The sequence below is a fragment of the Capsicum annuum genome, chromosome 3 (assembly GCF_002878395.1).
Source record: "Capsicum annuum cultivar UCD-10X-F1 chromosome 3, UCD10Xv1.1, whole genome shotgun sequence".
NCBI lineage: Eukaryota > Viridiplantae > Streptophyta > Magnoliopsida > Solanales > Solanaceae > Capsicum > Capsicum annuum.
The window spans coordinates 6021251-6044751 of NC_061113.1; the positions used below are offsets into that span (position 1 = coordinate 6021251).

Sequence of the window (23501 nt, forward strand, 5' to 3'; positions counted from 1 at the left end):
CAACTACATCAAGAGTCAATTTGGGACAAATAGTTATAAAGAGTTTCCTTACAGAATGCTAATGAGTAAAGGCTCAAGGAAATTTGGGCTCTTTTGTTTTCAACAATCGGTACAAGACTACTTGTTTTAGTTTGTTATAGCATGGAGTTAGTCTATCAGAGTCTTTGTTTCAGTTTCTAATCGATAGCATGAAATCTGACACATAAAGATAGTTGCAAGCAGGTCTTTCTGAGGATTTTGCATTGTAAAACTAATCCAAAATTAGGTTACGCGACGTGATACTCTCCTCCATTCTAGATATTGCTAATATCTAATTAAAGGCGCGATGAGAAGTCTCGATAACAATATATGAATAATTCTCTGCTTGTCCGTAGGAATGATGATTTGCTTGTCTATCAATGATTAACCGAGACACAGCTTTTATCTGAATCCAATCCAGGCAATAGAATGTAAGAGGTGGGAACCAAAAAGCTTTGCTAAATATGCTATAGCTTGCTTAACAAATCCATCAGAGTGCTCCTATTCTGATTAATTAATAGTGCTTCCAATATGTGACAGTACAATTATGCATCAGATGGAACTATATTTACTTGGCGTCAACTAACAAGTAAACACTCCGATTTTGATATACACATCTAGACATCTTAACTCTGTCTCCAATGTCTCAATTCAATACTCCCACTTACAAACTGATTATCCAAACACCTCCAAATTTATGAGTCACGTCAATGTCGGGTGTCGACGAGACATAGTAGGGACAAGTAGGAGTATTTAGTTGTCAATTGAAACCAATTTGAGACGTCTAGATGTTAGATGTGCACTATCAAAGTCGGAGTGTTGAGGCTAGAAGGTTTAAACAATTATCCCTTATTAAAGGAATTGCACCTTGGTGTTTGCATTCATCAGTAGCCAGTAGCCCCCTTCGATATCTCAAAGAAAATGATGTATTTTCTCAGACGACCCTTCGCCTTCTAGAGAGAGACAGAAGAATCATGTTGATGTGGGACGGCCATGGAGCAGTAGCGGTAAGCTAGAAAGATTTAATGGTAACTTGTTGCTTGATGAATTGAGAATCTTAAATTAGGGAACGCCATAATTTGCAAACAGGTTTGAACCGTAGAAGTGATTTGACGGAAAGTTTTAGAGTCAAGGGGAATGATACCAGGCATTCTTTCTGGTATGTAATAAATTTTCGGTTTGAGCTTCTATTTGTATTGTCAAAAACTTACTGTCCCCAGGTTCAGGGTTTAATACAAAATATTTGTCATACACGTACACAGTTGCAGAACTTAAAATAATACATCACGATTCAAAATTGACATCCATTATATAATTCTTTTTTTATCTATTTATTTATTCCATTTTATTTTAAACCAAATTAACATAAATGAAATTAATAATAAAGTTTGAAAAAAAAAACAGCGGACAATTTGATATCTTTCCTTTATAATGTACAGGCTTTTAATGCATTGTTAAATATTTTTGGCATGAAATTCATAGTGGTAGTTCGGCATTCTTCGACCCTAACGCATATTAGTCTACATTTTAATTGTTATGTTAAAAAAAAAAAATACAACACTTGTATGGGATAGTATAGCACTTATATTACTTCAGAAATTCGTGAATTCTTACTGGTCTCTTGACTGCATTGGTGTACCCCTGCGCAGAATGAACAAACAAAATGCTGAGATCAATGCATTGCGAAAGTTAGATGGCAGCAGTACAAGTTAAGACGCGATACTCTATTTGAGCTCAAGGATATGAAAAGAACAATACCATGTTTTTGGTGAATAGCAGTAAATATAGTGTGCTTAAATACCTCATTGAATTTAAACAACAAAGGCCGCGAATCCCTCTCTTCCAATTTTTGTGCGGGTTTAGCATTGTCGTTAGCTTGAGTAGCTTTGTCACTTGGTTTCCTAAACCTGATCAACAGAAATTATCATGAGTAAATGAGTTTACCTATCTATGAAATGCCAGAACATGCTTCTCAGTTGACTCTACAGTTCCCGAAAAGCTCATCAAATAGCATGAGGTGGGAGAACTACTTGTCAGTCTTAACTTCTTGATTGACTGTTCTTTAAACCATGTGCAACAGAAACAACGAGAAGAAAGCCTATCCTGCCTCAAATTTACCATAATATGATCAAACTAAAGTTGATAGCGATTCATTAAGTTTTCACATAATTGATTCCAACAGAAGATAATGTAAGGCTAACAATACCTGTCAAAAAAGGAACGAGAATCGACAAATGGCTTCTTCTTTTTTTCAGGCAAGCTCACTTTCCCGCTAGCTGTGGTACCTCCAGCAGATCTTTTATTCTGACTAGAAGCGGCAGGCAAGTCATACTGCTTTTGTCTAGAGGGATCTCTGAAATGTATGGTTTTATCTGAAGATGCTGATGCTTTAGACATTGTACTGCTATTCGCGCACCTCGAAACGTCCTGGCTTTCTGAACCTATGGGTGGTAAGTGAAGGTTGCTACTTCCTTGCAAAATTTTTTGCTTTTCCGCCTAAAATAGTGTTTGACATATACATGAACATGACATAAAAAAGTGCCCATAATGCACCACAAAGCAACATTTCTAGAAATAGGATCTCACAGACCCTTAGTTCAGGTCGTGACAAAGCCACCCAACGATTATACTCTATGCTGACAATATCCAGCGCAGCATAAAGAAAATGATACACCACATGTAAATGTCAGTGTCCACCTGTGGGTGCATGCGAGTATAAACATTGTTGAGACTATAATTTAAGTAATTAAAAGCTAAGTTGCTCGGACTCTTCAAATATGCCTATGGGTGTGTGTCGGATCCTCCAAAAATAGTGTATTTTTGAAGGATCCGACACGGGTGCGGCAACATTTTTGAAGAGTCTGAGCAACTTAGATTAAAAGTGTGCTCTCTTTGATAGATTAAGACTTTTGATGAGATGGTCATACACTTCAATATGGTACTAGAGAGGCTAAGTTCCTGGGTTCAAATCTCACCACCACCCAAACAACAACAACAACAAGCCCAGTGTATTCCCACACGGTGGGATCTGAGGAGGGTAAAATGTACGCAGTCCATACCGCTACCTCCGAAGAAGTAAAGAGGTTGTTTCCGATAAACCCCCGGCTCAAGATAAAAAATAGTAAACAAAGGTCGTAATGAAACGTGAAGCAGGATTTCCATGCGCTTGGCTCATGGAAAAGAATCAGACCCATGTGTGAGGGGCATGTTGAGATATAATACAAATTAAGTAATTAAAGATGTGCTCTCCTTAATAGCTTAAGTTTTTAGATGAGATGATCACATACTTAATACACATATACGGAGGAATTCCTCCCTAGAGATCCAAAGATGCCGGACTAGTTTGGGTTCTATAAACATGCCAAAAAGTGTATCAACTTGGTTTTGTTTTTCAGCTACAGAGCACTAAAATTCAGAAGCAGAGAGTTGAGAGTACTCGTCTACTTACCTCGTGTACCAAGAATACTTTCACAGCAGATGCCAGAACAAGATGACAGGAATCATAACCCTGTCCAAAAGCACCATATCAAAGAAAAGAGATGAAATCTTAAGTTCATTTCAGTTTGATATGACGATGGGATATAAAGACTATTCAAATCTAATTTCCCTCTACGCGTGCAGTTGATCATGCTACCTTGAATTTAATAAATTCACCAATTGGTGGATCCAATGAAAGCATTGATGCATCTGAAGCACCACGTTGCATAAATAGAGAAGGATCAGATTTTATATTCTTGTACGTCGTGGCATAGGACACCATTGTATTTACTAACTGCGCCAAATCAGCTTTTTCTTTCTCTGAGAGTAAATGCAGTGCTACCTGCATAAGGAAGAATATATCAGTTCCAATTCTCACAAATAGGTGAACCCAAGTTCTCACTGCAACATTCGCAAAGGATAACTAACTCAGCCCAGCTTCCATAATAACACCAACCTAAACATAAATAAAGAAGATTAAGCAGGAGAATAGTAGCCTAAAAGAGGCAGTAACCACAAAATCATTTCTAGTGAGAGAAACATCTTCTTTCCCATTATGGTGAATATCTTTTCAGAATTCAAATTCACCAGGTTTATACACTGCAACATTTACAAAAGGATAAGTAGACAAAGCCTAGGTAAAATCCTTCTCCAAAGATACATAATTGGACAAAACCCTAGACAACAGTATCTGATAGTCAAAGCCAAAAGCAATTTATGTGTAATTAAATAGGAAAAGAAAAAGAATTACCGGTTTCAGTTTTGATGGGGACAGAATATGTAGGAATGGAGAAATCAGATCTTCCACAATGGATTCAGTTGATAGATGCCTAGAGATGCATGGTGGTATCTTGTTCTTCCATGAGTGTAAGATTTCCTTCTTTTCTATTGACATTGTTCGATGTCTGCACATTATGGTGAGAAGAAACAACAGTCACCACTTTAAATAGTCAGGATGAGTATCCAGGGAAAGCTAGCACTACCTTTGGATAGACTTGGGCCATTCAATATTTGGTTTTCCAATCTGAGCTACGAGACCATGTATAGACATTGCAAGAGGAGACTGATAAACTGCAGAGAGAAAAATAATAAAATATGACTTAACAATATATTAAAGTTTCAAGCAAGCAGATGGTAGTATTTCATTTACCTTGAAGGGAGAGATGTTGAGTGTGCATGGTGTATTTATGGAATATATCTGAGCAACCAAGAATATCTGAGCATTTGACCTTCAAGATAAGTAATTAGCATACACGAGATAATGCCAAAATTAGACGCGGAAGATCAGATGAAACAAAAAGAACAAGGAAAAACAACTGTGGTACTCGATGCACTTACTGTCTTTTGCATCACAGGGTCTGTATAATGGAGTTGCAAAATGTTCTCATGGATCCCATCAAAAATTAAGTCATAATCACCTCTGAAGAATCATCAAAAGATTAAACTAGATAATTCAGAACTTCAAACAATGGTATTCCAATTTTTCACCTACCGATGAGATATTAGAGAGTGCAGAGTCTCAAAGTCATTCGACATAAGGCTGAAGCAATTAAAGGATTTCTTTGTCTGCTTTACTTTCCTCTTTTGCAAAATCTTTAAATATCAAACAATAAGAAGAAGAAGATGGAGGGTCAAAAGATTGCTTTAGGAAGAAAAAAGGACAAACAATATAGTTAGAAGTTAGATGGAAGTAGAACTTGAAGATTTAGGCAGCTTGCTTACTTCTTTCCAAATATCAAAAGCACTTCTTGTTGCATCCTTCCGCCCGACAACTTGAGCACTGAGCTCCAACTAAGTTTAGAAAGAACGTATCGCTCATCAAACAGAGAAAATAGAAGGATGAGCAAAAGACAAGCTTAGAGAAAATAGAAGGATGTGCAAAAGACAAGCTTATGTAACACATTTAATATTTACACTCTGAAGTTCCGAACTACAATGAATTTCATCTAAAAGTCAATTGCAAATTTAGTCATGATATAATGTAACTGGCAATATATCTTGCAAGTATTAACTTATTTTCTACTTGATTTTGAAATTTTTCAGAAGTTGAAGCAAAAAAAAATTATACTCTACAAAACAGTCCCTAAAGATGTCACAATGAAATTAAATAATGGTGGTGGATGAACCATGAACTGGTATTCCTAGAATTCACATGATAAGTGAAGGCTTGGATTAGTCAAAAAAGGAAAAAGATCCAAACTTGGAAAGCTAGCAGATGTTACATATTGTTCACATAATGTGAGTCAGGGATGATAGAGGCAATTTTTAATCTGATAAGCACTTTCAACCTCATCCTTGATAGAAAGCTAGTTGCGAGCACACTGATCTAACAAATCATAGTAGTGTGATATTCGACGAATTCTTGATCTTTTTCCTCTATTGGACTATACCACGAAAAGAAGCACATGGTAACTGTAAAGCCATACCACATTAAGAGTCTCCTTCTTCTTGTTAAGAAACTGAAGGGTGTTCAGGCACGATCTTATGTCACAATCTGGAAAAATTAATTTCAGAAATCAAGTTCAAGGAGCTGATTAACAGGAAACATACTTAGCAAGATGTAACAATTCAAAGCAGAAAAAAGTAGGAACAATGCAGGACATTGGTAGATAAGCAATTAGAGCAGCTGAATAAAGATCCAATAAGAGGATTTGTCACTAATACAAAAAACAGATTTTGCAATCTATATCATTTCCCCTCAAGAACAACAATTTATTTTTATGATATGATCAGTAAAGTAAGACTACCATCTGTAGAGAGAGAACCAAGATGATGCTTACAAATGTCCAACAAGGTAGCAAAGGCAAAGAAGGAATAGACAACAAATGGCAGAAACTAAGGTGTGCTAAAAATTGCAAATTTTCTTCATGCTTGCTGCGCATTCTTCCATACATCAAAAGGTGTATTTAAGTAAGCCAAATGTTTGGTTCTAGCACTTCATATGTGTCACGTTTGCATGCTTTGAACTAAATATATATCAATAATAACATAAGAGACATGGCTTACTTGTTCCTTTTAACAGATTTTTGGTGACAACACAAATGAAATATTTTACTAACAGTTCCTATACTACTACTAAAATTTCGACATCACTTCTCAAATAATTTTAGTTTCAGATGAGTACACCAGATCTCATCAGAGAAATTCAAATTTAATAAGTGATTTCTTCAAAAAAACGAAAGAGTGGCACTCACCGGTATACTCTGCTAGAGCAGTAAGAGCAATGGAGCCTGTCTTCACTCTTTCTCTGTTACATATGTATTTGAGCCTACATTTGCACAGTAAATTAGGCTTTGTCAGACATAGAAATATCTTGTAAAGATACTGGTTCTGCTAAATAAACTCGTTGTTCTAAGATAGGTCTAAATGAAAGCAAGGTCCTAACAACTGAAAAGTGGAACAAGATTTCATGCTTCTTACCAATATCTGCATACTCCTTAAAACGTAAAGGATTCATGGAGTAAGTGAAAGTGTCAATACTTTTGAGTTATAATATGGAAATGTCAATAACCCATTTGGTCATATCCAAGAAGAACACAAAACAAAAGTGAACGGGCTGAATAAGTTTGATCCTTTATCAGATTCTGTCGATCATTTTGTCTGTAATGATAACCTATATATTCAAAGAGTATCCTCAATTTTATCTGATTCAAAACCCTTCCTTTTTGTGACTGTATAACGAACAATCATTGAATTTTAATTATTTTATCTGTCAACTTGGGCAAATTATTAGGACTTTGCTGAGTTATTATTAGGACTTCGGTGAGTTATAATTACAAATCCTCATCTCCTAAGGATTTGAAATCACTCAATCCGGTTGGAGCATTGCATTACTTGAATCTGAAAGATGGCTTATATTTTGACATTAATCCAGTCTCCCTGTAGGTTTTCCTTATACTCTATCAAGCAGTTAATCATACAAAAAATGGAAAACAGATTCCAGGAGATCCCTCAGATAATTTAGTAGTAAGTACCTGTTAACAACACGACTTACAGTTGGTTGGACAAATATATGAACCCTGCAATTTCCAACCATATGAATAAGTCCTTTGTTAGTAATGTAATTAGATATAATATAGGTAATATGTGAAAGTGTCCAACAGATAAGCGTTGATATTTGACTAAAAAGGGGAATCTGGATCATACACAAAGAGACATCATCCAGTACCAGAAGAAGTGAAAGGAACGCATACAAGGACTAAAAAGTTACACTAGGAGAACCCCTAATTGCCCGATATAGATTGCTGGCACTAGATGTGAATTAAAGGAGTGAAGCCATAAAAGAGAAAAATAGCAATAAGAATTTGATGATGGACATTAAAAGGTAAAAACCAAAAGCATTTAATGACAATCTATTGCAGGGGGGTGCATGGGACTTACAAACTAACACAGATACCTTGGGGCAGGAAACAATGAGTTGCATTAAGAAAAGAGCAAGTGAAGCTCTAAGCATGTCTAGAAACCTTTTGATCAAGAAGCATGTCTAGAAACCTATGACCTCAACCACAAGAATCATGGTGGTGGAATGAGAAGAGGAAATGAGCTATTAAATCAAAACAGGAGTGGTGCAGTAAGTTATTATCATCAGAAGATTGAAAGCTTTTGAATAGCATAAAAGAACAAATTAGAGGCTCACACAACCTGTACCAAAAGTTAGGATGCAGATAGGAAAAAGAAATGTATAAGTTATTGGAGAGACGGCAAAAATTTGAACCAATTTAAGAGAACCAAAAACAGAACAGACTGATACCCAGGCTTACATAAACAAGAATAGGATAACTGAAGGTAGGCAAGAGCGTGCATAGCAATAAGAACCCTAACAAACTCAAAATCAAGTTCTATAGAATCCATGTGAAACCAGCAATGTCATATAAAAGTGATTGTTGAGTCGACGGCTTTCTTCATGGATCTGTTATTTAGATCTCTAGGTGCTACTATGTACTGCAATCTGATGTCTTGCAAAAATTGAGCAATACTTACTTTGCTACCTGGCGCAAAGGTCTTAAGGCAGGAGCATAAAGGTCATTACAAATGCAGATAACCTGCAAATGACATATACAAGTTCAGATTTGAGAATGTCATGAATACAGCCAAGTTAATGTACAAATGAACATTTTTAGATGAATTCACTCGTACAGGTCTTAGCAAAGATCCTTTCTGATTCCTCTTTTTTGACGACTTCTGCCCAGCATTTCCTCCCTCAGATTCATTTTCTTTGCCTGAACGCAATTTTCTTTCAGCAGAAACCTGCATTGATAGAGCAGACATTGTTAATCAGAAACATACATACCGTGTCCAAAAAAAGAGGTCCAACCAAAGGTTGAATTCACTTCATAAGTACTATGAAAAACATATGGTGCCACAGAGTACTCCATATTACTGATATTATCTTTCAATCAAGTTCCTGCTGACCAACTTACTGTGGAAAGCAAGTACAAAATGCAAGTTTCTCTCAAGGTCTTTTACGGATTTGCGAGTCATGAACTACATGAACTAATAAGGCTAGGGATAGAAAAAGGATGGCTCGACTCCCATTTTGGAGTGACTAGTAGATTTATAAATTTGAACATATATGTATCAGCAGAAAGACACAACATAATACACTCCATTGAAAATTAATCCGCAGCAGGTACATAAGACCTTAAAATCAATCTATGAATGTCCAAATTAAAATTCTCAACAAATCTTAATCTCTTTTTTACTTCTAAATTTGAATATGAGACAAGCAAGAGGGGTTGAAGGTGCTAAAAATTGCCCAAAAGACTCTTCAGGAGCAGGTAATATTACTGAAGCAATACAAATGATTCACATAAAGTTTTCCTGCAGCTATAATTTATTACTAGTCCAACTGGGATAATAAAATTACCAGGGTAAAAGGAATAAAAGCAAATACGTATATTACCAATTTAAGGATGACCTCAACAGCTCCCTTTCCATCATTAAGAGCCCCATCTATTTCATCAATAACCTAGAACAGCAAAAGATGAACCATGGTTCAGAAAAAAATTGTAGATTCCGCTGAGAAAGATTTGAAACCAAGAAGCACAACTACATTCTGACAATATTAGGGCTTTGAATCACCAAAGGAAGATTTTAAACCAAAAATTAGAACTTAAAACTGACCAAACATTTGGGCTTTGAATCAGCATTTACAGAGTTCATTTGAACCACATCATGTATTTTAGCTTCAATACTGGAGGTTGATCGATCATCACTTGCATTAATCTGCAGATAAAGCATTTCAATCTACAGATAAATAGACACTTATGACTCCAGACCAATTTGATTCAGAGGATATTCCAGCTTGGAGGTAGGTATGAAGGCATTTTGAGTTGTGTAGATCATATTCAGCAGGGAAATCAAGTTTTGCCATCAACAATCCATGGAACTTGAGAAAAGTCAAGCATACACTAGCACATACTAAATAGTAGAGTAAGTTACATAACATTTTCAGATCCTTAGGTAACAAAATAATTCATCAATGCCACTTACAATGTGCTAACAATCTCTCACTAGATCTTTGACAATGATTGAGATAATAAGATAAAAAGGAGATAAAAGTTTAAATGACAACTGTATGGGACTGTTTGGAATGAGTGGGTTACAAGACCTCAACCACACGATACCCACAATGCTGAGCAGCAACATGTGCAAGTGTTGTTTTCCCAAGTCCAGGAGGACCGCAAAGCAAAAGAATCTGCAAGCAGTTGAGTTCTCACAATTTAGTCAATTTAGAATAAAAATGGAAAAGAAAGAAAGAACTAAAAGAAAGAGGACAAGCAAGTGATAAGTATGGAACACACATTATTTCCATATATGCAATATGTGAAATACAGGATTGCGGAGAATAGCAGCTAACTGCAGATAATAGGGATACGACCAGAGAAGCAAAATGACGAAAGTGCATAACGAGAGATCCATCTGGACCACTAATCTACAACTGCATTGAGAATTAGAGGAAGACTATTCAAGGCTTTCAAGCATCCTTGTCTACCTTCTCAGAAAATCAAAGCTAATAAAGCCAGAAACAGGAAGATACCTAGACAACCTTCCAGACCACAACTTACCTGAACACTTAACCTCCTACAATGATAATATAGACTTGTCAAGATACATAAAGGAATAATCTTTGTTCCTTTGATATGGCAGTCTTTCCTTTTTTTAGTGTCTCCAAAAAGAATAGCACATTCTTATTTGGCAACTCTTTAACTTTAAACTTTTCATTTCATCCTTAATGACAAGTCGAGGCAATTTCAAACAAATCGCATACTAATATTTGAGAAGATAAATATTTCAAAATAAGACACATAAACAGATAATATGGTGCAGCGTGAAATAAAAGGAAAGGAAAAAAGAGAAAATCAGTATCTACTCTTTGATCGTGTGAATATTTCAAAATAAGACAGATCAACAGATAATATTGTGCAACATGAAATAAAAGAAAAAGAAAAAGAGAAAATCAGTATCTACTCTTTGATCATGTGCTTATATAAGAAAATCAGATCAAGGCATGCGATAAAGCACACCAGCTAAAGTTCATTCCAAACAAACTATCAGATTGACCAGGGAGGGATAGCCTGGCAAGGTCATCCACCTCCAACTACAAAGTTAGGGGTTCGAGCTCCAACAAAACAGAGTGGGAAAGGGCCACTTTGACTGACCTTTTGTTCTGGAGGACCGCCTTTTCTGTGCTTCTTGTCCCAAAGATCCTTAATTCTATCCGAATCATTATTCTCTGGATGCAAATCACTATGAGCTTTCTCATTGTCTCTTCTGGGGTCTCTGCCATTTCCAAAAGAACTCCTGGAAAAACGTCTTGGATGTTGAACAGCCAATGAATGCCGTTTCAGAGAAGACAAGACGTCGTCTGTAGTACTCTTAATTTCAACTCCAAAAACACAGGAATCCCATTGCTTCAACCACATTAGTACCTACAGGAGAGTGACCAGAAAGTCAAGACCCCAAATCAGAATATCTCCACGAAAACACCTAAAAATGATTTGATATGTGAAGGTACCTTAAAATTTTAAATGAGATATACTAATAGAAACCATTATGAGAATAAAATAAAGTGCTAATATATATGCAGTACCTGACGGTTTGTTTGCTCGTCACTAAGAAGCTCTGTAAATGAACTAGGAGCATATTTTTCCACCCAAAGTTGCTCGTTCACCACAGTTCCGACTGGAAGATTGGCTTCACTTGGATCTTCAGAACTAGCTTCCAGGGCCTTCAGGACAGAGGAAAATTTTCAAGGAGGAACAAAGACCTTATACATAAAAAGCACATAAAAAATTGTTGGAAACTTTATCTACAAGCTGATTCTTCATTTCACAAATCTTCAATTCAACCAAAGGAAAACTAGGGAGGGAAAATGAGGTACAGAGAGAACCAATGAACCAACAAAGATATTATCCATCCTATTAAGAAAAAAGAGCATGGGGAACTAAGATATTTTTTTCAAAAGCCAAGACAGATGAAATGAGGAGATACTATTTGTATATTTAGTACACTAACTCTGAAATTCGACGAGCAGAAAAAAGAACGGAATTAAAAAAGTCCAAGGAGAACGAAAGAAAGAAGGAAAATAGTGCAGGACTTCCAAAAGAACTATAATTGACAGGGTAGATCCTTTTCATCTTCTTAAAAGTAGCTTATAGTTCGAGAATTTTTTTCCTGTTTTCCTCCATTTTAATATGCAAGACATATCAGAACTGTTGTGACATTTTCAGAGATTCGGGAAACCTTATTCAGAAACTCGACTCTTGTGAACTGATCGTGTTGCTTCGCCATTTCATAATGTTACTTGTTATTACTTGTTCCATCAATAAGTCTGAATTCATTGTTCTCTCACCATAGAACTCAGAGGAATCGGTAAATGTCACAGAGAATATCAAATTATTTCTCCTCTCATATTTCTTCTATTTCAATTCGACAAGACTTCAAAAGTAAAGTTTGCTTTATAGTGGAGAATGAATTGAGGCATAGTTGATAGATTGATTAAATGATTGATTGATAGAATGACAGTGGAACTGGATGGCCTAAAGAAACCGCACCTTTGTGAATTGGTCGTGTTCCACTCTTTGCATTAGTGCCCTGACAGGTTCCTGAATAAGACCTGCATAACATCTGCACTTGCTTAGATATTCGGTGATAAATTTGGAGATTTGAGTAAACGAAAGATGGAAAAAACAGCATAGAGCATGTCAACAAAATGTAGAGGATGGTTTATTATGCAGAGCACAGAGATAATTTGGAGTAGTACGTTCACATTCGCAAGCTTTTTACAATAGGTACAGGAGTGCTTGATCAACTCCAAATTAGATCATATCAGAATTTCCTTTTTGACTGATATTCAAGAGGGCGGTTATTTGTTTTCACGCAATGCAAATCAAGATCGTCTACATAGGTAGTTAGGAATATGTCACCCCTCTACTGTCTATCTCTCTCTCTCCAGTGTGCATTCTCCCATGTTATACATGTCTCTTCCTCTAATCGTAAATGATGATTCAAAACATATAGATTGTGCTTAATCAGCTACAACCAGAGATATCATGGTTAAGGTAGACTTGAAGAACCGAAAATCCATCTATTTACACTTTGTAAAATAGTTAAAAGTATATAAAAGTAAGCACATAAGGGAGTGTATGAATGAAAATCCACCGATTTGCACTTTTTAAAGATATGGCACTTGGGTCTAACGCAAATCCAATAGCTAACTCATGAGGAAGGATTTCCCAAAGTCCATACAAGTACACCAACTCTAACACCCTTCTCCATGTTCAAGTCCAACTAGAGCATGGGCAGGGAGCCCAAACAAAGATGGACCTAGTTTTGATACCATGTAAGGTGACATATGGGTCTACTAAATCCAAAATGCTAGCTCACGAGAGAGGATTACCCAAGTCACATAAGCAGACCACCAGTCTATTCCTCAACTAATGTGAGACTCTAACACACTTCAATTCCCTTTCCTGTTCATAAAAATTCTAACCATAATCAAATTCACTTATCCATACTTTTTTTGGTGTTAACATCCCTCTTTGCTTGCTCACTCACAAACCTACCGCAAAAACTTAACCCAAAATCACTGCTTCTTTAACTATTATACTAAGAATCGAACATGTCTATCTGAAATAGTCGCTCTACCTCCAAGGTAGGGGTAAGGTCTACGTACATTTTACCCTCCCGATAAACTGGGTATGCTGTTGTTGTTGTACTAAAAGTCAAACATCCAACAAGCACAACACAAATTAAAGACCTCATCACACACAAAAATTACTGAGCAAATATATACGTCTAATTACAAAGAAAAATGCCACATTTACATATACAAAAGATATTAAACTCACCAGTAGAATATGCTTTAACTTCTAGCTTCTTAACCTTTTCACTTTCAACTCTACATATCTTAGCATAAACCCTCTCACCACCATCCAAACCGGTCACCGGTATACAATCCCCGTCAATCTCCATAGGATACTTAGCCAAAACCTACTTTTTTAAATATAATACTAAAAGTCAAACATCCGACAATCACAACACAAAGTAAATATCTCATCACACATACTAAATTACCGATCAAATAACTACATCTAGTTACAAAGAAAAATACAACATTTACATACAACAATAGAAACTGAACTACTACAACAATAACATACCCAGTGTCATCCCACAAAGTAGGATTTGGGGAGGGTAGAGTGTACGGGGACCTTATGTCTAGAGAAGTTGTTTTCGATAGACCACTGGCTCAAGACAAAAACAATCTAGAAAAAAGACGTAATGGAACAACAGAAAGTAAACTCGCCAGTAGAATATCCTTTAACTTCTAACTTCTTAACCTTTTTATTCTCAACTCTACATATCTTAGCATAAAACCTCTCACTGCCTTTACATATAACAATACAAGTTGAACTACAACAACATATCCATTGTAGTCCCACAAAGTGGAATCTGGGGAGGGTAGAGTGTAAGGGGACCCTTCCTCTACTTCAGAGGTGAAACAGAGATGCTATTTCCAATAGACAATTGGCTCAACACAAAAACAGCCTAGAAAAAGACGAAGCGGAACATTAGAAATTGAACTCACCAGTAGGACATCCCTTAATTTCTAATTTCTTAACCTTTTCACTTTCAACTCTACATACGGAGCTAAGATCTGTACTTCTTTAACCATTATACCAAAACTAAAACATCCAACAATCACAACACAAAGTAAATAACTAATCACACGTACTAAATTCTCGATCGAATATATACGTTTAATTACAAAGAAAAATGCAACATTTACATATATAAATAGAAATTGAACTCACCAATGGAATATTCCTTAACTCCTAATTTCTTAACCTTTTCATTTTCAACTCTGCACATCTTAGCATAAACCCTCTCACCACCATCCAAACTGGTCACCGGTACACAATCTCCATCAATCTCCATAGCATACATAACCAACATATATACTTGTTTAACCATTATACTAAAACTCAAATATCCAACAATCAAAACGCAAAGTAATTACCTCATTACACATACTAAAATTCTCAATCGAATGAATACACCTAATACAAAAAAGTGCAACATTTACACATAGCAATAGAAATTGAAACTCACCAGTAGAACATCCCTTAACTTCTAATTTCTTAACCCTTTCATTTTCAACTCTTCATATATTAGCATAAACCCTCTCACAACCACCCAAACCGGTCACGGGTACACAATCACCATCAATCTCCATCGCGTACTAGCCAAAATCTACTTCTTTAACCATTATTCTAAAACTCAAACATTCAAAATCACAAAACAAAGTAAATTACCTATTGTATATATACATCTAATTACAAACAAAAATGCAACATTTACACATAACAATGCAAATTAAACTCACCAGTAGAATATCCCTTAACCTCTAACTTCTTAACCCTTTCGCTTTCAACTCTACATATCTTAGCATAAACCCTCTCATTACCATCCAACCCGGTCAACAGTACACAATCTCGATCAATCCCCGTATCATACATAGACAAAATCTATACTTATTTAACCATTATACTAAAACTCAAATGTCCAACAATCACAACACAAAGTAACTACCTCACACACATACTAAATTCTCGATCAAATATATACATCTAATTACAAAGAAAAATGCCACATTCACATATACAAATAGGAATTGAACTCACCAGTAGAATATTCCTTCACTTCTAATTTCTCTTTCACTTTCAACTCTACATATCTTAGCATAAACCCTCTCAAATAGCTCACACACATACTAAATTCTCGATCAAATATATAGGTCTCATTACAAAGAAAAATCCAACATTTACACATAACAACCCAAAATAAACTCACCAGTAGAATATCCCTTAACCTCTAGCTTCTTAACCCTTTCATCTTCACCTCTACATATCTTAGCATAAACCCGCTCACCACCATCCAAACCGGTCACCGGTACACAATCACCATCAATCTCCATAGCATACCTCGCCAAAATCCTCTCTTCTTCTTCCATTTCCTGTTCCAGTTCAACCACCACTTGTTCCTCCTGTTCATTCTCCTTCCGAGGCGAATACCTAAGCCAATCCTCATCCTCCGCCTCCTCAACTCTACTCCTCTTCTTCTCCTCAGTAATGACCACCGCATTTCCATCATCCGTCAGGATCCGCTTCCTACCGTTGATCTGAAGCTGCGGTTTTGGGGGAAGTGTGAGAGTAGGTTTCGGGTCGGGTGGGGATGTAATCGGGTCGGATCCGGGTTCTGATGAAGTTTGTACGTCATCGAAATCGAGGTCATCGATGAGGTCTTCATCGTCGTCGTCGGGGAAAGTGAAATTGGCTTCAAGCAATTCGAGCTCTGCTGCATCTGGAAACTCCATATCCACTTTGCTTTCTCTGATTTTTTCAGTTTTTTTTTGCCTTTGATAGTAGTATATATTTTTGGCGGGAAATGGGAAGGTCGGAAGGGCGCCACGGGAATGTGAATTCCATAAATACTCTTTTTGGAAAGGCATAATTTGCCTAAATGTTTTGTTTAACTTGGCTTCGTAACTTGAGTGTGCATAAATAAACACTTAAGCACGTATAAAGTTGAATATATAAATGTTTTGTTTAATTTGACTTCGATTGACATTTATGTTCTTCAATTTGGGCGTGCATAAATAAGCACTTAAAGCTTCTATAAAGTTGAACACGTAAATCTTCCGTGTAATCACGTGAGGTACAGTTGAACTAATTTATATTATGTTGGGTAGGATGCATATTATGTCATGTGGGAACATATGTCTACTTGTTCAATTTTTATATACGTTTAAGGGGATATGAATTTCCATAATTACCCTTCTTCAAATATTGAGATGGGATATTTAGCCCTTGTGTTATTATCTTATTTCTACTTTAATCCTTTGTAATATTCTATTAAGCACATTTGACCTTCAATTAAATAATTTATTCGTTATTAGTCCTTTTTTCTAACGAAACCCAAATAAAAATAATGGATTGTTATGCAAAAGAAGGCCAATTTAAATTAAGCATAATACGCAAACGTGCTCTTTAACTTGGTTTCAGTTTGCATCTAGATACAACTAGACATGTAGACACTTAAACTTTCATAAAGTTGAACAAATAAATACAAGTGTCCTATGTGGCGTCCTACATGGTAACTCATACGAATTGTCTCGTAGGACGCTACATAGAACGTGTGTGTCGATTTGTTCAACTTTGTACAAGTTTAAGTGTTTACATGCACACACCTAAAGTTGAAAGGCAAAAATTCAAGTTGAGTCCAAGTTCGAGAGCACGTTTTGGTATTAACTTTTATAGTAATACTCCTTCAACTTTCTATTGCCTTGTATTATTACCCACAAAACTTGTAACGATCATTGTGTAAATACACACTTTTGACCAAATTTTGGACCAACTTAAGACTCAAAGACCGCGCGTGTGATGCACTCTCAATCGGAATTTTAACAATAAGATTTGATTTTTCTTTAAGCATGATTAAGTTACTTCTCTCTTTATTAAAATAAAAAAAAAAAGTTACTTAACTCTCATAGAACCCATACTTCCTTCGATTCCTCCCTCCCCTTTTCAAGAATCCAATTAACACCCATATCATTCTATTCTCCTCTCCTTCTTAGAATTGCAATTAAACCTTACGGATTTACAATTATCAAGATCGCATTTTGAATTTTGATGAATTAAAAATGACACGACTTGTTTTGAAATTAATTTTTAGTATCTGATGAGTAAAAGTGAATTAACTGATGAATCAGATTAGTAAAAATGTATCAATTGAATCCTCCACCCTTTTTTTTTTTTAATAACTCCGGAGCTTTGTTCTCGGCGGTATCTATAGAGAAGAACTGAACAAAGAAGACAGAGAAAAAAAACAGACACTAAATGCAATATTTGAAAATATTAACAGTCCAGAAGCATGTTGGAGCTCTCTCTCTGATTTGTGAAAATTCATTTTACGAGATCTATGTTTGGAATAGCATGCGAAAAGAAATATGAGTTTGCCTACACTAGTACTAAGAACAGAAGATTTTTTCTTTTACATGTTATTTTTTCTTCTTTTTCGTATCTCTAAATCTGAGTTTTCTTTTCTTACTTTCATCAATTTAAGTAAATAATGAATACAATGCTTGCTGACAACCTTGATACTCTTGTGAAAAGGGAATTAAGAAACTGAGTAAAGAATGCGAAGAAGTTAAAAAAGTTGATGAGAGTTTTTGATTTTGTACAAGCTTCCCAAATGCCCTTTCATGGAGAATTGGGGGAAGAAGAGAAGGTGGCATTTAGCCCTTTTCATGTGGTTTTTTTAAAAAAAATTGGTTCTTGCAGAAAATATTTTCCATTCACGCGCGTGACTTACGTGATAACACACGTGGGCTTAAAATCGGTCAAAAGGATATATTTATGATGGTCTTTACAAGTTTTGTGAGGTAATAAGACTCTCATAAAATTAAAGTGTTTTCTTGAAAATTTGAAATAACTTCAATGGTGTCTTGTGTCTTTTCTCATTATTTTAATTTATATACTTATGATGTGTCTAGCTTAGTACTCCGTCTATGCCATAATAAAGGGGCATTTGGTTTGAAGACAAATTATGTCGGAATTAGTTATGTTGGATTAGTAATCTTGAAATTAATTATCATGATATTATTTTTTAGTGATTGTTTGATTTGTGGTACTAAAAATAATATGCATTGCATTCTTTCTAAGAATATATTGTTTGTTTACAAAAATTACCTTCACCTTATATAGGTGAAAAGTGATAATCAAAGAATTTGAAGGATAATTTTATTTTTTAGTGGTTTTATTCCTAGATAAATTATTCTGGGATTATTATACCACCAAAAGGATCTTGGTACTATTTGTTAATTCTTGGATAAGTTATCCCAAATTGGCAACTAAACAAGACATCAAAAATCTTATCTCTAGACTATTTTTTTTATTTCGAGACTATTTGTTTTAATTCTTACATCAAACAATCCCTAAATGAATTGTTGAGTCATTCTTCAATAATCAAATTAGCTTAATTGTTCAATCTTCAAGAGTAATTTTAAATTTTCTTTCATTTTACCTTTCTCTTTTGGTGAACAGATGAAGTTTTATTTATAATACAAAAACATTTACAAGCTTTGTTGTGATCCTGTCACAACCGCTGTAGTAGAAGCCCTATTTACATCCTGCATAGAACTAATATAATACACACGTAGGTGAACAGACAAAGTTTTCACCCACCTAACTGATAATACTTTATTCATATTCGCATACAAAATGTCACGAACTGACTGAGGTGGAGTCCAAAACAACATAGTGGTAGAGGTTGTACTAGGTAATCTAGCTAATCCGTCAGCTAGCTTATTCCACTCTTTGAAGAAGTGGTGCAGCAGGAGACTATCCAGTACGCCCGGGAGGTACCGACAATCAGATAACAAAGTAGAGTTAAAGTCTGTATTAGGATCAAGTTGCCGAACTAGTTGTTGAGAATCTATTCCAATTTCCAGTGGAAAGAGGTTGTTCTGGTGAGCTAGCTGGAGTCCTAGCAACAAGGCATGGGTTCCTTCCAAAACATCCGTAGCAGTGCAATTATCATGAAAGCCTAATACCCATTCTCCTCTATAATTTCTTAAGACGCCACCTAGACCGAATGGTATTGATTTATAAGTGAAGCCTCGGGGCACAGTCAGTATTGAGCATGTAGTTTACTTGCACAGGAGGTTTCCGCTTGGTATACACAGTAATGCAGGTTTTATTGGGGCCTGTAGGTCCCGCTAAAAACCAGAATTCTTCAGCCATTTGTGAGACATCCTTTAGAGAGGGTGAGAAAGGAATGCCTTCAAATATGAACTTGTTTCGTGCAAGCCAGTTATGCCAGATACAAAAACTAATGTAGATCTTAGCTGGAGTGCGTAATAACACCCCTTGGGAGGGGTTTAAATGGGGGTGAATTAGATCTTATAGCCAACGGGATGGGTGAGTATCAGTAGAGACTAGAGTATTCACCTGATTCATGACTCCTAAGTTGGTCCATATTGGTGCGACCTTTGGACAGAGAACGAATAGGTGTGCATTTATTTCTTCGGTCATTGAATTGCAAATCCTGCACATAGGAGACTTTACAACTTTGATGTGGAAAAGCAAGCTAGAGTTAGCCGTTTGCCCATTATTTAGGAGCCACAGAAAATATTTTAATTTAGGAGGGAGCAAAAGCTTCCAAATCCAAGTGAAAGAGGTAAGGTTCTGGGATGGTAATGTGTTTGGAGGATTTGTATCGTAAGCACTTTCTAGTGTTGCAGTGCATGATTTAACAGAAAAAGACCCCGTGGTAATTAGGCTTCAAGAGATAGATCATAGGAGCTCGAGAACCTTGGGAAGTATACTTGTTGAATTTGGGACGTCGTTGATTCCAGTAATTGGTTAGATTACATATGTGATGAGGTCAAGAAATTTAATTACTTTTATTTTCTCATTGCTTTGAATTATTTTCTTAGAAATAGTTATCATGGTCAATATTTTGAATTTTTAATAATTTGACAATAATTAAAAAGGATAAAACTGAAAAGTGATGTTTAATTTGTCTTAATTTTCTTTTCTTATTAGGTATGCATTATTTCAACAGTTCACTTATTATGAAATAGAATGAGTAATTGTAATTGGAGTTAAGTAGAACTTAATATATTTTTTTATGTGTGTGTTTCATGTAGTATTAAATGTGATTCAATTAAATTAATAGTAGAACTCATTGTTCATTAAGTACCTTTAATGTAAAAAAAGAAATTAATATCCACTACTGATTGACTCTTATAGACTGTTTGACCAATCTTTTGAAAAACTTATTATTTTAAAAATTATGAAAATATCATTTAAAAAGTATTTTTGGTGGGAGAAACAAGTTGTGTTTGGTCAGTTAATCCAAAAAATATATATTTTTGAGCAACAATTAATATTTGAACAAATTTCTAAAAATGTTTCTAATCATATTTTTTTCAAAAATACTTTTTAGGAAAGACTATATATTTTAGTTTTGAAAATCAGCTCTGATACTCTCAAGAAAATACTTATATGCTCTCAAAAGTTTGATTAAATACTTGTATTTAAAAAAAATAAGAAAATTTTAAGAGGAAAAAAAACATGTTAGACCTTTCAAAAGTTTGGCCAGTTGGTCATCGCTTCATTAATTGCTATAAGAGAAAGGATGAATACACAAAAAACGATGATTTTCTAGCTGGCAAAAGTGGCAGATCAAAGCACGTGTTATACAAAAGAGCTCTATGCTTTTGTAATTGAAAGCATTTGAAATGACAAGCTGATTTTCCTCGTGAAACATGTGAAATGACGAGATTGTCCTCGTGATAAAATAGACATGCTGACAGGGAGGAGCTCTGCTTCCTCTTATAAAATAAGAGAAACTAAAACTCAAAACACTGCCCATAGTAAATTGAAATCAGCTTTTACTGTTTAAGCTAGAGATCTTCACAATGCCTAATGATATCACCATTCAAATTCTTCTAAAACTTTCTGTCAAATCGCTTTTACGATTCAAATGTATTTGCAAATCATCGAGATCTCTAGTTGAAGATCCCCAATTCATCATGCTTTACCATGATTCGTCAAAAAATGATGTGAATCATCAAAAAATCTTTGTGTCTGGTGGTGAATGTGACAACAAGGACGACTATTTCTACTCCGTAGACGCTCCACTTCAACATGATTCTGTTGCCTCTCTTATCGAACCTTCTATTCCAGAAATCAATCAATCGAGTAGAGTAAGTTTCACTAGTTATTCCAGTAATGGGATACTTCTTTTGATTTTTCCTTATCATTTAATTGTTTTATGGAACCCAACTATCAGAGAATCAAGAAAAATCCCTAGCCCAATTCCTAAAAAGAAAATGATGGAGAGGAAGCTATTTCCTGCTATTTATGGTTTTGGCTATGTTTCCTCTACATGCGATTATAAAATAGTTAGAGTGGGAAAAAAAGATACTTCAAATAGTTATTATGAGGTCGATCTGTTTTCAACAAGAAGTAAATCGTGGAAATTGATTGGCAAGTTTCCTCCGAATAACTTTTTCTCCGAAAGAAACATTGTTACCATAGATGAGAATGTTTATATAATAGCAATGACGGAGAATGAATCTACTATATTAAGTTTTTGCTTGGAGAAGGAACAATTTCAGCAAGTACTATTTCCAGATCAGATTCAAAGGTTCCAAGATCCAATTTTGTATGTTTTAGGAGAAAATCTTTGTTTGACTAGGATGCATGATTTAGCGAGCCGCGATTTTGAAGTTTGGCATATGAAAAAGAATGGATTAATGAACAACACATGGAGTAAGAGCTTCACGATTCCATCGATGCATTGCGGACGTTGCTTGAGGCCCGTGAGCTTAATGACAAGTGGAGACATAATATTTCTAAACTACAAAGGTGATTTGAGGTCTATAATACAAAAAGAAATAAATTCGAAACAATTGAAATTGTTGGGTTTGAGTTATTAGTTTTCTTTAATTGGGTTGTACCATATGTATAAAGTTTGTTTTCTCCTAAACAGAAGCGGATTCACCATATGATTGCACCAGTACCCATAAAGAATATGAATGTGATTTTGAAAGAATAAATCAAACATGGTTAAAATGCAAGGAGGGACACAATAGATTCTCATCGTCGTGGAATTTGAGTAGTTACTTTTGTTTATTAATCATTTTTATGTACCTTCGTATCTTTCTTATAGGCATTAGTAAACTATATTGTTCCAATTAATCTGTTCTATGTTATATGTATTGATCATCTTGTACTATTTTAATTTTCTTATTTCTTTGTTGTTTATCCAATTTAAATTTGACAGTTCTTAATGCAAGATATTTAATCTTTATTCTAGGTTTGATGGTTTTGTAGAATATTTCTATCTTTTTCCTAATCCATTGTTTCCTCTCAAACATTTCCAACATGAGAATTATTAACACCCTGCACAAAAAATCATGCTTTCTAGGCAAAATAGGAGTAGTAACATATATTAATTGCATTCTCTAATAATTGCAATAGTCTTTTAAAGAAAGAGTAGGGGTGTGTTTGGTAGGTATTCACATGTTCAGTTGGTCATAAATTAAAAAAAATAAAATAATACTTTTTATGAAAACAAGTTTTATAAAAAAGTGAAAAACAATTTTTCTAATTGAAGTAAGAAAAACAAGTTCTACAAGTAGAAAAATTCCATATATGATTGTGTCGTCCTCTTCACCCTACAACACATCATCTTCCCACACCAAATAGCCCTCATTCGCACCACCCTACACTTGTATCCTTCCACCCCCACCTCCCATAGTGTTTGCCTACATCCTACATAAATGTTTTTCAAATAATATTTTTTGTTAACATCTTGAGCACGAAATCTATAATGAAATATGTTTTCATGAAAAATATTTCCTTTATACCGAACACACCCTAGATCCTTTAAAGGAAACTTGATATTGACACATATCGTACATATATTAT

At 35.2% G+C, this 23501-nt stretch overlaps 2 protein-coding genes across 4 annotated transcripts; one reads left to right on the forward strand and one right to left on the reverse strand.

The window, feature by feature from the left end:
- Positions 1–1405: 1405 nt before the first annotated feature.
- Positions 1406–16527, reverse strand: LOC107864277 (chromosome transmission fidelity protein 18 homolog). 3 transcript variants are annotated; one of them, XM_016710609.2, is made up of 23 exons: positions 15853–16527; positions 12552–12613; positions 11588–11725; positions 11157–11426; positions 10106–10192; positions 9619–9720; positions 9398–9463; positions 8632–8742; positions 8476–8537; positions 7470–7514; positions 6690–6763; positions 5922–5989; positions 5218–5286; positions 4988–5088; positions 4834–4915; positions 4646–4724; positions 4479–4566; positions 4247–4400; positions 3653–3838; positions 3467–3526; positions 2225–2514; positions 1820–1925; positions 1406–1659 (listed from the first exon to the last, which is right to left on the reverse strand). In XM_016710609.2, exons 1-23 carry the CDS (start codon positions 16508–16510, stop codon positions 1606–1608), a joined length of 3012 nt encoding a protein of 1003 aa, XP_016566095.2. In that variant the 5' UTR covers positions 16511–16527; the 3' UTR covers positions 1406–1605. The 3 variants fall into 3 exon arrangements, with proteins under 3 accessions (XP_016566095.2, XP_047264910.1, XP_047264909.1); XM_047408954.1 differs by lacking the exon at positions 15853–16527 and adding an exon at positions 15386–15426; XM_047408953.1 differs by lacking the exon at positions 15853–16527 and adding an exon at positions 13848–13983.
- A 4951-nt stretch (positions 16528–21478) lies between these two features.
- LOC107866494 (putative F-box protein At3g16210) lies at positions 21479–22670 on the forward strand. Its single transcript, XM_047408955.1, has one exon. It carries the CDS (start codon positions 21485–21487, stop codon positions 22505–22507), a length of 1023 nt encoding a protein of 340 aa, XP_047264911.1. The 5' UTR covers positions 21479–21484; the 3' UTR covers positions 22508–22670.
- Positions 22671–23501: the final 831 nt, after the last annotated feature.

What these genes read in the sequence shown, in the direction of transcription:
- LOC107866494 (XM_047408955.1), top strand. Translation starts at nt 21,485, where the DNA reads ATGCCTAATGATATCACCATTCAAATTCTTCTAAAACTTTCTGTCAAA.
- LOC107864277 (XM_016710609.2), bottom strand. Translation starts at nt 16,510, where the DNA reads ATGCCTTTCCAAAAAGAGTATTTATGGAATTCACATTCCCGTGGCGCC. An exon ending in CTTTTGATATTTGGAAAGAA is followed by an intron (nt 5,089 to 5,217) that starts GTAAGCAAGCTG and finishes TGATATTTAAAG; the next exon opens with ATTTTGCAAAAGAGGAAAGT. An exon ending in TCAACATCTCTCCCTTCAAG is followed by an intron (nt 4,567 to 4,645) that starts GTAAATGAAATA and finishes TTCTCTCTGCAG; the next exon opens with TTTATCAGTCTCCTCTTGCA.